Here is a 16328-nt window from a genome sequence, read left to right as displayed (position 1 = left end):
TCTGCAGCGCGCAGGATCTCTCTCTCTCTCTCTCTCTCTCTCTCTCTCTCTCTCTAGTAACGCGCGTGTTCTGATTCCTGACGCTTCTCACATGACTGAAGGTGAGGCTCAAAAACGTTGCCAGTGGTATACACTCTTTAGTGCATGCTGTAGATATTATAACCTTAATATACATGTGGTAGGTTATTATGTATTGTAGGCTACATTCTACAAACCACCTCCACCTCACAAGATCCTACAATGCTAATTGTAGCGCATAAATATATACACGCTGTGTATGTTGTGGAGACATACTTGTTTATTCGTTCATCAAATACTTTATATATTGTGTTATATATTTGTATTTTTATGTTTTAGATATTTTTTACAATACGTTGCCATGATGAAGTAATTTTTTCATGCACAGATTACACAGGGTGTAGTCAGTGGGCAGTGAAATGCTGCATGAGGCTCAATTTCAGAGCATTGACATGTACAGACAATCGTACCAACAAACACAGACATGTATGTAATAGCCTACTTTAAGCTAAATTGTGGCTACATTGGGTTAATCAATCACATACAATAGTCAATTTTCCTTGCCTGACTGCTTTAAAATGAATGAAATATATATTAAATATAATTATTTAAGGATGGTGGATATATGACAATAATAATAATAATAATAAATGTATATTTGTATGTTTTTATTTTCATTTTATATATGAATATCTAATATATGAATAAAATTAATTGAAATAATATACGAATGTACAACAAACTTAATATAATATAATAATTCTGCTTTGTGACCAACAATATAAATAATCTGCACAAATTTGGACTTTTTCTTACCCAAGTAAGTTCCTTTAGCGTATGTAAATTTATTGTTATCTACATTTTGAATTGTTGATTTACAAATTGCATTTCTGAGAACATGAATAATAATGATAATAATAAATTATATGTAATTATATTTCAAATTTTTTATAATATATGAATATAAAGAACAATTCAATTAATTTTCAATTCATATTTTTATTTAAAATATAATGACTGTGTACAAATATTTGTTTTGACCTATTACCACGCTAAATAAAATAACAATATTAATGTATTACACATCATTATATTATTTTATTTTATATTATATATGAAATATATTCATTTTATACATATATATTCTGCTTTGTGACCAACAATATGTCCCAAGTGAGTTCTTTAAGCTTTTCTAAATATTCATTTTTCATTGTTATCTATAAATTGTTTAGATAAACGGACAAATCTGAAAACATGAATAAAACATGTTTAAATGTCCTCTTTGGATGATATGACGACCTTTCCCAAAGAGACCGGTGAGTCAACGCTTTGTACCATTTGGGGGGATTTTAACAATTAAATTTGCTGTGAACATTCATCTTGCTGAATCCAACTGCTTTCAGATTGAAATCTCTGATAACATGAGAGTTTATTCAGAGACGCCACACTGAATCCATTATCATATATGTTTTAAACATGACCAGCTGCAATCTGATTTGTCCTCATTTGTCCAGTGAAGAACAAGAGACTATATTGATTTGCATTTAGCATCTACACAAACAGCTAAGACACTTTCCCAAACCTTCTACAGCACTTGTCTGTGAGGGTCAGTGATTCTTCAAACAAATGCCAGGGCATTGAGAAGGTTTGTCTCCTGCCTGAAGCAGTGCCCTATACCGAGTCCCGGCACAAAGACACTTCTCCATTCAGCAGGACTCTTGAGTCATGCCTTTTGCATGAGAGGAGACTGTCATAAACATAAGCATCTCGAGGACTCCACTTCTAGTGTTGATTGGGATTCACACTGGCATTCCAGCTCCCTTAGGCTGGGCGTGGGTGAAGGCCGGATCCGGGCCTGAGCCCAAATGTCATGGGAAAGATGTAAATGGGGGCTGACGAGCACTGCGGACGCTTCCGAACCTACAGCTGGAGGAACTTTGGTATTTTAGAGAATCAAACTTAGCATGTCACTTATGTTGCTCTCTTCAGGCAAACGCATGAAGACTGCACATCACGGAGATAAAGACTGAAGAAACATGCGAATCATTGCTGCTATTGACTGCTTGGTAGGGATGGTTTGAAGCTATGAATGTTCGCTGTTATCATTTCGTTTTTTCCCTCATAACGTGAGGTCAGAATCATTTCCTTTAAACGAAGTGGTTGAATTAAACTCTTCTTACTGTCCCTTGGCAATGTCTTCCGAATAGGCCACGATACAGAGCAAATCGTGACACATGCATGGTGACATCCACAGTCAAGCGTTCTGGCGTGAAGCACACAGTCTCCTTGACTTACCTCATTCTTCCTTGTTGAACAGGGAAGCTTGTGTGCTTGAAGCTTGAATGAGAATTTCAGGGACCTCGGATTTCTAGGGGAGGAACTACAGGTGCGTTTCCCCTTTCTTTTCAAATAAAAAGAAAATAGAAAATGAAACCAACATTATGCTAAATAAAAATCAAATTAAGCATCGACTTATTATAAGATGCAATGAGTTCCAGTAGCTTAATTGAAGAGCATATTAATCTACCAAATGCATTCATGCAAATGCATGCACTGTAAAAATGATTTGATCAGTAAGCCAAGGCAACTTATGTTTTCACATTAACTCATCTAAGTTAAGCAATTTCAATTTTTTTTATAGAAGTTACATGAAATTCAACTTAAAGGGGTCATATGATGCCCATTTTCCACAAGTTAATATGATTATTTGGGGTCTTAATGAAAAGTCTGTAACATAGTTTGGTTAAAATTTCTCAATGGTAGTGTAAAAAACACCTTTTTCACCCTGTCAAAAACAGCTCTTTTCAGATCAAGCCGTGTGACTGAGTGTGGAATCATGGGAGTTGTCGTCTTCATCCCCACAGCCGATGCAAACCGAGGGGACTCGGGCAGAAATCATGTTCATGTTCAATGATTTATTAACGTAGTAGAATGAAGCAGAGAGAGGCTGAAAGCCGTCGAAGCGAAACGAGGCCGCTGAACGAGTGGGACACACGGCTCGAAAGCAGCGGAGCTTATATGATGCCACAGTCGACCGCTTCCGCTCCTTCCGGTCGTGCGTATGTGCGAAAAAAAAGCAGCGCTGTTTTATCATACTAGATACTTTTGAAGGTTCTGTTATAATGCTACTCTGTGCGGTCGTCACCTGTCTAATAAAACGCATAACATATTAAAGCGTCTTTGGTGTTTCCATGTTTTCTACAAAACAAAACCGGAAATCGAGGGGTTATGACGTCATTGGCAGGCGACACAATGACACTATGGACACGGTCCGTGTCACTAGTTAAAATTGCTTATTTCTCTGGATTTATACATTCTTCGAAACATTTGGGATAATGTAAGAACACAAGTCAGCAAAATATATAACACTGTTCTAGTGGTTTTTGAATATTTTAATAAAAAAATCTTACATATTGTGCCTTTAAGTTAGTTTAATGTAATTCAATGACTTATATATATATATACACACACACATAATTTTTCAATTGAGTATTTTTGATGACATGCAAATATGCAATTATTTTTTTGATAAATTTGCGTCATAAAATTAATGATCAATTAGAAACGGAAAAATCTATATATTTGATATAGACATTTTTTTATTCGCACACACGTGAATTAATATGTGTGTGTGTGTGTGTGTGTGAGAATTAAAATATAATTTTTAGGAAATGGCTTTGAAGAATGCTAATACGCAAAATTTAATATCTGTAGATTACAAATGGAAATGCAAACATTTCTCTGTGTTGGTATGTTTTTGTTCACCAAAGGTAGATTCACCTTCACTGAAAACCACAAATGCAGCATTTCAGTGGTTCAGGTTTCGTTCTAGCTGCATACTCATGAATCTTCCTCTTCTTGATATCATGTTGCTGACGAGAAACATGCACCGAGCAGAAATACAGCATCCTATAGATAGACTAGAAAACAATCCTATCACATCCTGATGGAGGAGCACGTGATGCGATTTTTCAAAACATGTGACATATGCCGAGTGTATCTGCAGGGCATCGGTATTATTATCAAGTGTGTCAAAACCTTATGGTGAAAATCTGTCTTGTGTCATGACTGTTTGGGTCGCTGCTTAACCGGCAGAAGCTTGTATAGAGGACGTCTTTCCTCTCTGGGTACATTTAGAGTTTCCTTGACTGACCTTTAAATTGAAAGACCGAGGGGTTACATTTAAAGGCACAGAGACACATTCAAAGCTTTTTTTGGGAGCCTTTTTATTTATTTATTTTGTCTTCATCTGTTATCAAACTGTTTAGGTGATTTTATCTGAAATATGGCAGCAAAGAAAAATGTCTGAAAAGCACTGAGAAAAAAAACAAACAAAAAAAATTCCTTCGCAAAAGTCAATGTATAATAATATCACAAATATTTCTCAGATCTGTTTTTGTGGCCTTTTTGTATACTTTATCGGTTTTATTATTATTTTTTTTTAAAGCATTCTGGCTTGCACACAAGCCACATCTCTTTTAAAGGCCCACAAAGTTTATATTCATCCTTTCCGGTTTTGAGGCTCAGACTGACACATGTTTGAAAAGATGAGCAAGACAGCAGGAAATTCGAGCACTTTTAAACAATGTATTAAAAAAATCAAACGAAACAAGCTCTGGGGCGAGACAGATTTCTGGTGTAAAGGCACTGTGAAATGGAAGAAAGATTCTCTGGTGTATTTCACTGGCTACTGGAACGGAAAACAGTTTGGGTTGAGCATACGGTCTCCCTAACTGCCAATTATTGTTCTTGGTTACAAGCCTTATGGGTGTCGAATGTTTTGTCGTATAGCATTCCTCATGATATTTATTGTCTGATGATATTAACTGATTTTTCTCTTTTTTGGCAGAATATCCTATTTGCTAATCAAAAGTCCAAAATAATGGAGCGTATGAGGACATATCAGAGGAGGCTGAAGATCTTATAAATCAAAAAGAGGTGAGTTGTTGTAGAGAAGGCCAGCCTCCCCAAAATTAAGAAAATCATGCCATGAAAACAAAGCAAAGAAAAAGACAAAAAAAAAAAAGCAAAATAAATTTCTGCTGATGTTTTTCACTTTCAAGTCCACTGCTTTAAGAGTAGATTTTGGTCAGATTGTATGGGAATGGTGCCGTGAAGGTCATCATCTTGTGTTTTTCCGTTAGTTTTTGTCTTTTATCGGTACAGCTCATTGGCTATGATATCTTGAAGTTTCTGTCTCAGTTCTCTGAAGCTAGGACGCTCCACAGGGTCCAGAGTCCAGCACTCCTTCATGATGTCATACACCACAGCCGGGCAGCCGTCTGGGGCGTCCATCTTGTAACCCTTCTCTACACGCGGGACAACTTCCTTCAGTGGCTGGAAGAACAGAGGATGAAGGACACAATTTAGGAAAAATGTGCTGATGTAGACAACAGTGTCCTCTACTGGTAGAATTTGCCTTGATACTAAAATTCATGAAGCAGACATAATGTGCAGAAATCTTGCAAAACACTAAAATATACAAGTTAATATATAAATAACATTACAAAATACATTAATGTTTTTGTATTATTTTTGTATTTACACTAAAAAATGCTGGGTTGTTTCATATTTGACCCAAAGTTGGGTTGAAACCAGGGTTGGGAGGGTAACTTTTAAAATGTATTCCGTTACAGTTACAAATTACTTAATTAAAAAAGTATTCAGTAACGTAATCCAAGTACCACAATATAAAAGTAATGTAATTGGATTACTTTTGGATTACTTCAAGTTACATATGTAAATAAGTAAAAAAAAGCAATATCTGGTACTTTTATTTAACTATGACTTTAAAATTAAAACTAATAAAAACTATAGTAAAAACTATTTGAAACTATTAAAAATCGTGTCTTGTTTAACATCTAGATATTACAGGCCGTATATTTATATAAAAGGCTATGCAGACATCTAGTGGCTATACAGTTTTATTTTTGTTATTATTTTTTTATTTCTTTAACATGTACAAATAAAAATAAATATAGTTTATACACAACATTAAAAAATGTACACCATATACATATTAGTCTATTTTAAAATATGTCGAAATGCATGTGAAATGCTATGATCTTTCTTTATTTCATTGACTGATCCGGGGTGTGGGGACTCTCATGTTAATTTCTACATTTTCTGCTAGAAAACTTACAGCTGCAGTCATGCACACCATGGAATTTTAAATCACTAACAAACACCAAATTTTAGCTAACATGATGATTTCCATGCTAGTCGGACTCGTACCTGCAAATGTTCAAGTTGGTTGAGTAGCCCTTGTTAAAGCAAGAGTCTTCATGCATTTTCACAGCAGGAAGCATCGTAATTAATTTACTGTAGCAGCATCTCAGTCATCTCGCGTTTGAGGAGAATAACTGTAAACGGGTGTTATTTGCACATGCACCAGCAGGCTACTCACGTGAGTCAACGTGTCAACAGAACCAGGAACTATGCAGCGCTAAATATATAGCGTTATGTCAAAATACTTATTTATTTAATTTTAAATTAAACAAATGTAATCCTGATAGTATTCCCACTTTTTGCAAAATGTAACTGTAATCTGAATACTTAGTTTTTTGATGTAACTGTAACGGATTACAGTTACTAGATTTTTGTATCCTGATTACGTAACGCCGTTACATGTATTCCGTTACTCCCCAACCCTGGTTGAAACAACCCAGCATTTTATAGAGTATACTTATTTTAATTAAAATTAGATAATTAATAGTAAAACAATAAACAATAATAATAATAGCAAATAAATAAAATGTAATTATAAATGATATAAAAATGTATTTTTATTGGTAATGTTTCTGCTTTGAAGTGACTTGTGTATTAATATCCTATTTGTTCATTTAATTGAAATTAGAATATTATTATTATTATTTAAAATAATAATTACAAATGTACTTTTTATTGTCATGCTTCTGCTTTGAGGTGTATATAATTTGGATTAAACATTTATTGATTATAATATCCTATTTATTTTAATTTAAACCAGATTTGAAAAATAATAATTTTATTTATTAACATGATTTAAAAAATAATAATAATTGTCATGTCTCAGATTTGAAGTGACTTACAATTCTTGGATAAGGTACCCGACCAAAGGAATAGATCTCCCACAGTAAGATGCCATAGCTCCATACATCTGACTTCGTGGAAAACATCTGTTCCAGACAGACAGGTAGACATGACATAAAAAGATAAGAGGATGTTTTTAAAATGTCTCTGTTTGAACATATTAAAACAAAAGTGGACAGCACACCTTCTCCCTTAAGGCCTCAGGTGAAGTCCACTTAACAGGGAGTTTGGCTGTATCTTGAGTAGATGATGCTTCCTTGGTGAGGCCAAAGTCGCTGACTTTTGCTTTGTTGTCTTCTGACACCAAAACATTACGAGCTGCCAGATCCCTGTGCACAAAGTTATTGGCCTCAAGATATTCCATCGCCTTGCAGACATCCCTGAAAAAAAGAAAAGAAAATATGAACATAGCCTTTTCTTTTCTTTTCTTTTTTATGGCTTTATTAATATTATAACTGTTAATAAGACAAAGCACACAATGGGTGCCAAGGTTTTCAAAAATATAAAAGATGTGATAAAAGAAACTCACATTGAGAAATTGATCAAACAATCTCCACCAATAACAGTACGTCCTCTGGAGCGCAGATAGTCCACTAGACTACCCTGAAAACAGACATTAAAATAATGCTTTATATGCCTTAAAGACATGATTAAATGTATACATCCATGTATACATAATTCTCTGTGAAAACAGGCTTTGGTCGCTGACCTTGGCCATATACTCAGTGACAATGAAGAGGCTGCCCTTCTCTTCCACGATCACCCCCAGCAGCTGTACCAAGTTAGTATGCCGTAATTGCCTGTAACAGTCAACATATTGATATTTGAATATGAAAATACTAAAAGCCTTATTATTTTTTATTCTCTGGAATATTTGATTGTGATCGGTCAATCGGGGAGGACGTACGTCATGACAGAAGCCTCTGCAACAAAGGCCTGTGCTGTTGCGTCATGTTTGATACACTTCACTGCTACTTTCTTGCCTCGGTAGTCTCCGACCATCACATCTAAGAACCAAAAAGAGCATATTTTTGAGCATAGATGAATTATTGGCTGCCTGTGTAGTTCATGATGCTATTAATATATTTTTGTTCATTTTTATAAGCTAAACAATGTAAAATCTGGGTCCTGAACCAAATTAATTTAGATTCAATGATCTAGATCAGGGGTGGCGAACTCCGGTCCTGGAGAGCCGCAGCCCTGCAGAGTTCAGCTCCAACCCTAATTAAAACTCACCTGCCTGCAGCTTTCTAGTAACCCTTCAGACCTTGATTAGCTTGTTCAGGTGTGTTTGATTAGGGTTGAAGCAAAACTCTGCAGGGCTGCGGCTCTCCAGGACCGACGTTCGCCACCCCTGATCTAGATGATATTTCTTAACAGAAAAAATAATCTGTACCTCCAAACTCTCCCTTTCCAATAGTCTGGATAAGCTTCAGTTCTTTTCTATTCAGAGCCCAGCCACCTGTGGACAAGGAAGATTAATGATCCTATTAAAATATATTTAATTAAATGAACCTTGAAGCCATGCAGAAACTTAATTCACTATAGATCAACAAATTCAAATGTGAGTATAGTCAGTAAGTATCTTACTCCTCGAGAACTCATCCTGGGCCGCCACAGACCCCTCCATGAGTTTAGGTTTGATAAGTCTGGTACAAAGTCCATCTGCATCTTTAGTGTAGTGCTGTTAAAATGCACGCACGCACGCACACACACACACACACACACACACACACGCACAAGTTAAGATAATTTACAAAAGAAGTACCATGGAAGTATAATGGTAAACTGTTAATGTTAATACCATGCTACATTAAATTCAAACAAATGAACATTTGACTAAATTAAGCAAATCAAGATGCAAATAAATGCACTTTATATATAACTGTAAAAAGTGAAATGAAGCTTGAACGTGCTATTTAAATGGACAATAACTCATGAAATATAATGTGTCATTAGCTTTTTTAAAACGTTTTAAGAATGGGCACATCTAAAGCAGTAAACAGTGATGGCCAGCAGAGGTCGCTGTTGTATACGCATGTTCTCTTGATTCCGCCGCATGCGTTGCGTTTCCTCTCCTCAGATGAACACGTCCACACAGGCGACTACATTCTTATCATTTCAGTGCTGAAATACGTGTTTGTGATTCTATATGTCTGGACGCTATAACCGCGAGGCCAGACGATGAGATAATATTGTTATATGAATGAAACGGCATCGATTGGGCTGTTGAAATGAATTGGAACCTGCGCTCGTTTCCTCTTTGTCACTTCCTCCTTATCAACTGTTCCAGGAACTGTGGAGCTTACGTGTGTACGCGCGCTCAAAATAACAACACATTTGCATGACTACACTCCAACAAACGCTGCAGTAGGCTAATTCTTGGACGCATTGATAATTTCCCTGACCAAATATTACTTTAGTTTCTAAAGTTACTAACCCTCATGAATTAAAATTAATATTGAAAAACATTTTAAAACTCTTTTTATTAGTACACAATAATGTCATGATCCAAAGTTTGGGGTCGGTAAGATTTTTCTAATGTTTCTAATTAAATACTGTATGTCTTGTATGCTCAGCAAGGCTGCATTTATTCGACCAAAAATAAAACAGTAATATTGTGAAATTTGAAAATTTCTGCATCATTACTCAAGTCTTCAGCGTCACATGATCCGTTAGAAGTAGTTCTAGTATGCTGATTTACTGCTCAAGAAACATTTTTTTAAATATTGTCAATGTTGAAAACCGTTGTTCTGCTTAATATTTCTGTGGAAACATTGATGCATGTTTTTTTTCAGGATTTTCTGATGAATAGATAGAATTTTACTTGAAATAACTTTGTAACTATAAATATCTTTACTGTCACTTTTGATAAATTCAGTGTGTCCTTGCTGAATAAAAGTAATTTAATAATAATAAAAAAAAGGTTAAATTTAACTTGCCATAACGAGCCATTACAGACAACAGTATCAATTTGCAGCTTTTATTTGGAATATCTCTCCACTGGTTTTCTGATTAATTTTATCGAGTGGATTGTGGGAAGAATATCATCTGCGGTAGTTTAATCACTATGAACATAAAGGCTTATTGTACACTGTTTAAGACCCGTCCACTTCTTTGGAAAGAGCACAACTGTTCAGCTGAGGCTATAAGGGTGGGAGAAAGAGAGAGAGGGCGACTGTAGCCAAAATTACACTAAAGAATGTGTGGAATTCCGTAATAGAAAGGGTGAGGAGAGACTTGAGGAACCCATAGTGCCTCTGACCTAAAGTCACCCAGACCTCAATCGAAAATAACCAGAACAGAACCATCAACACTTAACCGAGGACGGATCACTGGTTAATCACACAGACCTAATGAGGCCAATGTTCAGTGGAATAAAAAAAAAGATATGTAAAATTATACAAATGAGTCATTTATATCCTACATCTATGTAAATCGGTTCTTTTTAACCCTCCCTTTTCATTAGCGGTGCATTCATCTTGCCTTGTGCTACAGACTTGAATGTCACCTGGAATGATGAGGTGTGCAATTCCCAGAGTATGAAGGATGGACTCTTCAGATATGTGCCACTAAGCAACCACCCAGAACACCCAATGATCTGCACAGCAACACGCTAAAACCACTCAGAACACCTTAGCAACCACATAGCAACACTCTGGCACCCAATAAAAAGCTTGTACGTTGGCTGCCAAAGTGGATTTGCACATGAAAATTTAAGTGGTGTTTGCTTGCCTAAGGAAATTTGAATATCTCTTTATTATGTTATGAAGGGGTTTTCAAACGTTCTCATGTCAAGGACCCCTAAATATGACGATCCTCTTATGATGGTCCGCTTCCTAAAATACAAAAGACAGTTACTGTATATATTCTGAAGTATAAAAACCCCATTGATACGGTGTGAGATGTGAAGACAGCAAAATTGCACAAATAATTGCTTACAAAATTAAATAATATCAACTTTTATGTTATTATACTAAAGCAAATTAAAAATGACTAAAATATAGTGCGGTTAAAATAAAATTTAAAACGCTTGCTGTTTGGATCAATGTATAAAAAGCACTATACCAAAAACTAAAATTGGTATAATATAAAATTATAATACTACCTATGTATAGTAATTATTAAATATATATTACTACAGAAAATTTAAAGAAATTTTTATATATGCTAAAAATTACTATATAGAGTTGTTTTTAGTATACCTAAAAATGACATTGTTATTATTCTTATTAGTATATTATACTAAATACTAACTTTTGATAGCCTTACAAATAAAAACAAAATATGACTTACAAAGCAAAATGAAGCATTAGTAATGCTGCTATTTAGTAATATATATACATACTGTATATATATATATATATATATATATATATATATATATAAAAAGCGCTATACAAATAAACTTGAACTGAATTGAATTAAATACAATGGTAAATGAATAGTAATCAATCAATGTATTTCCCTGGTATGCTTAGTATTCCAAAGTATTATGGTATTACATCTGATGCATCACTGTGCCATAATATTGCTCTGGTAAACTTTTATGTAAGGGATGTTCTGTGAGTTAGTGACATTCGACTAGAAAAAAACCTTCATTCCCGAACACCACCCACAAAACACACTTTCCATTAAAACAGCTTCATTTCACAGCTCTTGTTTAGCAATGTAATTTCCTCCAGCAAGCCTGGACTGAACCTTTGACCTCAAAGCACAAGGTGTGCGTGTATAAAATTGTTTCCTGGAGTCCATCGTAAATGCTTGCCCCATGTCTGTAGCCAGTACGTCTGATGTGGACTGACTTCCTGTTAGGGCTATTTTTGTATCTGTGTGTGGCGATCAATTTGAAAATGTTGACGGAGGTGGTGAGAGGACTCACAGGAAGAAGCCTGTTGGTTTCACAACCCGCTGGGCTAACTTTGGAGTGTGCTTGTGCTGACTAAATACTGTATTTTAACAATCATCCATAAGACCATAAATAGACCTGTTAGCTATGAAAACAACAACTTAAACTTAAACCAGGTCAAAAGCCAACAACCCTCACCTCCATGAGCTGCATGAGGTTTTCAAAGTACTCCTCCTCATCAATGGACAGTTTGCCGTTGTGGTAGATGATGCGGTAATGCTCCACCTTGCTGTCGCAGCTGACACACAGGGTGTAGTCGCCGGGGTAGTTGGTGCTCTCACGCACCAGGAAGAGGCCTGTCTCTGGGGGGTAAAGCAGCCTCTCGGCCTGCTCGCGTGTGATCTTTCCATGGAACCATCTGAGTGACCACAGATAAAGGACATGTGTTTGCTCTGTTCATCTTTTACAAGTCATATCAAAGCATACTTAGTGTTGCTATGGTCTGATGAAGATGAGTTTTCAGTCAGTTGATGAAGTTTATAAAGTGTAAAGTGCATAAATAACATCTGTAAGCATTACACAATTCCACACTTACTAACAAATGACTCTCATGAGCTAGTTCATTTAATGAACCCAGAAGTTACTGTTTTGAATCAGTGTCGCTTTAATTCATTATTCAATGAAGAGGCCCAGAGATAAAAAAAATGTTTTAATTATAACAAACTGCTTGTGATGTTTGGATAAGAGTGTTTGCTATATAAATAAATGTTAATGTCCATGCATTAGTCCATTAGCCAGTTCTTTTAATGAATAGGTCAAAAAGAATCATGAACCCACAAGGTATCATTTTGAATCGGTGTTGCACTTTGAATCATGAATCTGACATAGATACTCTGTTAAAAACACAAATTCAGAAAAGAACTTTGCTGTAATAAATGGTATTTTATGTAAAAATCTCAATAAATTACAAAAATCATACTGCATATATATATAAAAACATTAAACTACAACGTCACTTACATCACCGCATCTCGCGCGCCACTGATGACGCTCCCTGACGCACACCTAACATTGCAAATGTTTATTTTAAATTCGACTAATATTCATTCTTTATTCACAATCTCCTCATCACAGGCAGGCACAGCACTCATTTCAGCATGTGTTTGTGTTTGTGTGTGCTGTCTGCGTCACTCATAGCACGTGCCTATATCATGCGCTATATGGAAAAAAAAAAGGTATCGTTATCGAAGAAAGGTGTACCGTCGATAAATATCGATACCGTTTTATCGCCCAGGCCTAAAAGAATGTATTTTTAATTTAAAATTGTCTAATTGCCTGTGATGTTCCTCATTTGAAATTCTGTTTGGATAAATGCTAAATGAATAAATGTAGTCTAATTCACAAATTAATGACTCTTATGAGCCATTTCTATAAATGAATTGATGAAAAAGACTCGTGAATTTGTGAGTTAACACTTATTGCAAAAAACAACAACAAAAACTGTTGCTGTAATGGTATTTTACATTTTTTTTTTAAATCAAATGTGTCCCAAAAATAGTATTGTTTTAACATAAAAATCTATTTTACCTCAGTTGTGAATTTACCGTATGAATCAAATCACTGTATTCTGATTCGCAAATGACTTTTAAGAGTCAGTTCTTTTAATGAATCGAGTCAAAAAGACTAATTAAATCACAGGTTATCAATTTGAAACAGTCAAATGCTTTAAAATTATTTAATGAAGCAGTTACAGATACTCTGAATATTCAAAACAAGAGTTTTGTTGAAGTAAATACCATTTTAGGAAGAAAAACCCAATATGTCACAAATACTGTATTGTTTTTAGTATGCAGTCTGAACTGAATGATAAGAGAAAACTGTACTGTAAAATAATAATAATTATATTATTCTTAATTTGAAATTATGACAAATTGCTTGTGATGTTCCTCATTTGAAAGATGCAGTCCGATTCAGAATGTCTCTCATGAGCTGGTTCTTTTAATGAATCAGTCAAAAAAACTCGAACTTGTGTTAACACTTTGAATAACCACAAACAGTGTTGCTGTAATTTGACTTAAAAAACACTAAAATGTGTCACAAAGAATAGAATAATTTTGTTTCATTTGTACTTAGGACCAACTATCGGGAAAATTTAGTAAGAAACACCGATTCAGCTACATAATATTGTGCACAAGACTGAGAAACGGAAGCTAAATTACAGGCTTCCAAAAGGAGTGCTGGCCTTGCCTGGCCCTTCTGCGGCTTCCCTGGCATGACAAACATCCAATCTGTATCTCCCAATTACCCACACATATACATACACACCATCGAAAATAAACCAAAGCTGTGCACTTACCAAAGACTAGACAGCAAAAAAACGACCTCTACCGTCATAATATGCTAAAGACAAACACATCTAAAACTAAACCTTCCATTACATATGGCTAAAAGCAGACATCCAGATCCCATACATCAGCGTCATTATATCCATTGTTCCTTCTAAAAGCAGCAAGTAATTGAAGAATATCACATGCTCTCTTACAACCGAACCCTAATTGCGATGCATGTCTCTGGCCTTTGCATATCAGATGGTGAGAGATGGACATTTTCCACTGGCTTGAGTGCTGCCATTTGTGTAACACTCTGATTTCTCCTTTCTATTTTAAACAGCTGGCCGATTCAAATGAGTCCTTGGTTTGTTGTGGTGGACCGGAAAGCAGGAAGACATTTGTGTATTATTACAGATATACTGTAGTAGGTGATCTGTGATGATATCAGTGATACATGCTAAATATAGCATGCTATTGTTTGCATGTATGAAACTCACACAAACACTCTCTCTTATCATAATTTAAGTGAAGATCAGTGAAGACAAAACTATCTTATATTTAAAAAAAAAAGCATGCTAATAAACTATGTACTTACGGCATGAGGCTCAGTTTACCGCCCGATTTCACTCCTTCTCTCTTCTGAACGTAGTTTGCTGGTATGGTACCCTCTCGTCCTGCTGAGTTTTTCGCTTTGTACCAGTTTGGATCCTGGGAAAGAAGCACCAGCAAACCAATTTTAAATGAACAGTTGCCCTACAATGAAAATTTGTCCATTTATATTTAACCTTCATGTCATTCCAAACCCATATGACAATTTCTTATGTAAACCACAAAACAAGATATTTAGCAGGATGTTCAGGCTGCACTTTTCAATACAGTAAACATTTATTCCTGACTTAAATTTCAGCCTGTTGCTCACACAATGCTACTGCATGGCACATTTATGATATTTTTAAGTCATTTTGGGACCATGGCAGCCACTAGTTCCTATTCACTTTCACTGTACGGTAAAAGTAGCGTAAACATTCTGCTGAACATCCCATTTTCAATTACTTGGCAAATATTTCCTCTAAAATCTTTACAAATACTGTACTGTTCAAAAGTTTAGCGTCAGTATTCACAGAGAGGATGAATTAAAATAATCAATAATTCACAGGAAATACATTTATAATTGTAAATATTGTAAATATTTCTATTTCAAATAGATGCTGTTCTTTTGACCTTTCTGTTTATAAAGGAATCCTGAAAAAAAGCATCACATTTTCTACAAAAATATTAAGCAGCATAACTGTTTTCAACATTGATAATAATATGAATGTTTCTCGAGCAGCAAATCAGCATATTATAATAGCATATATATTTCTGAAGGATCATGTGACACTAAAGACTGGAATAATGGCTGCTGAAATTCAGTTTTACAGCACAGGGATAAATTACATTTTAAATTATGTTCAAATTTATTCAACCACATTTTAAATTGTAATAATGTGTTACAATATTACTGTTTTTACTGTATTTTTGATCAAGAATTCTTAAGAAAAATCTTACTGACTACAAATCTTTAATTGGTAGTGTATAAAAATTCTAAAATTAAGTTTTATTTTTTTTAGTGCTGTCAAACGATTAATCACATCCAAAATAAAAGTTTTTGTTTACATGATATATGTATGTGTGCTGTGTATATTTATTATGTATATAAAAATACACACACATGCATGTATATATTTCAGAAAAATAGTGATGTTTATATATTAAATATATTTATTTATAATATAAATTATATGAATATAAATATAGACATGCAAATACATGTAAATATTTTAAAAATTAGAGCCCGACCGATATGAGTTTTTTGGGGGCCGATGCCGATACCGATATTAGGGAGTAAAAAAAAGACAGATACCGATATATCGGTCGATATTCTTTATGTGTAGGCTATATTATAGTACAGTATAGTCAAAAGTTTTGACACACTTCCCATTTGTGTGTCCAAACTTTTGACTGGTACTGTATATAGAATACAGTATATAGCCTACATAAACAGAATATATATACATAAA

The 16328-nt window shown here is 34.8% G+C and overlaps 1 protein-coding gene across 1 annotated transcript in view; it reads right to left on the bottom strand.

Annotated features, from left to right (window-relative positions):
* Positions 1-4856: 4856 nt before the first annotated feature.
* Positions 4857-16328, bottom strand: part of LOC107678300 (tyrosine-protein kinase CSK-like) — a 31728-nt gene continuing 20256 nt past the window's right edge. Inside the window, exons 4-13 of the mRNA XM_016473517.1 lie at positions 14864-14976; positions 12137-12356; positions 8680-8773; positions 8486-8551; positions 7997-8096; positions 7799-7889; positions 7619-7692; positions 7274-7469; positions 7089-7175; positions 4857-5355 (exon numbers count right to left, since the gene is read on the bottom strand). Of these exons, the coding sequence (XP_016329003.1) occupies positions 5173-5355; positions 7089-7175; positions 7274-7469; positions 7619-7692; positions 7799-7889; positions 7997-8096; positions 8486-8551; positions 8680-8773; positions 12137-12356; positions 14864-14976 (1224 nt within the window). The 3' untranslated portion in view covers positions 4857-5172. The remainder of the gene's footprint in view (positions 5356-7088; positions 7176-7273; positions 7470-7618; positions 7693-7798; positions 7890-7996; positions 8097-8485; positions 8552-8679; positions 8774-12136; positions 12357-14863; positions 14977-16328) is intronic.

The sequence above is a fragment of the Sinocyclocheilus anshuiensis genome, unplaced genomic scaffold (assembly GCF_001515605.1).
Source record: "Sinocyclocheilus anshuiensis isolate Anshui unplaced genomic scaffold, SAMN03320099.WGS_v1.1 scaffold1318, whole genome shotgun sequence".
Taxonomy (NCBI): domain Eukaryota; kingdom Metazoa; phylum Chordata; class Actinopteri; order Cypriniformes; family Cyprinidae; genus Sinocyclocheilus; species Sinocyclocheilus anshuiensis.
The sequence above is the reverse complement of the archived record's forward strand: the minus strand, read 5'-3'. Positions and strand labels throughout refer to the sequence as shown.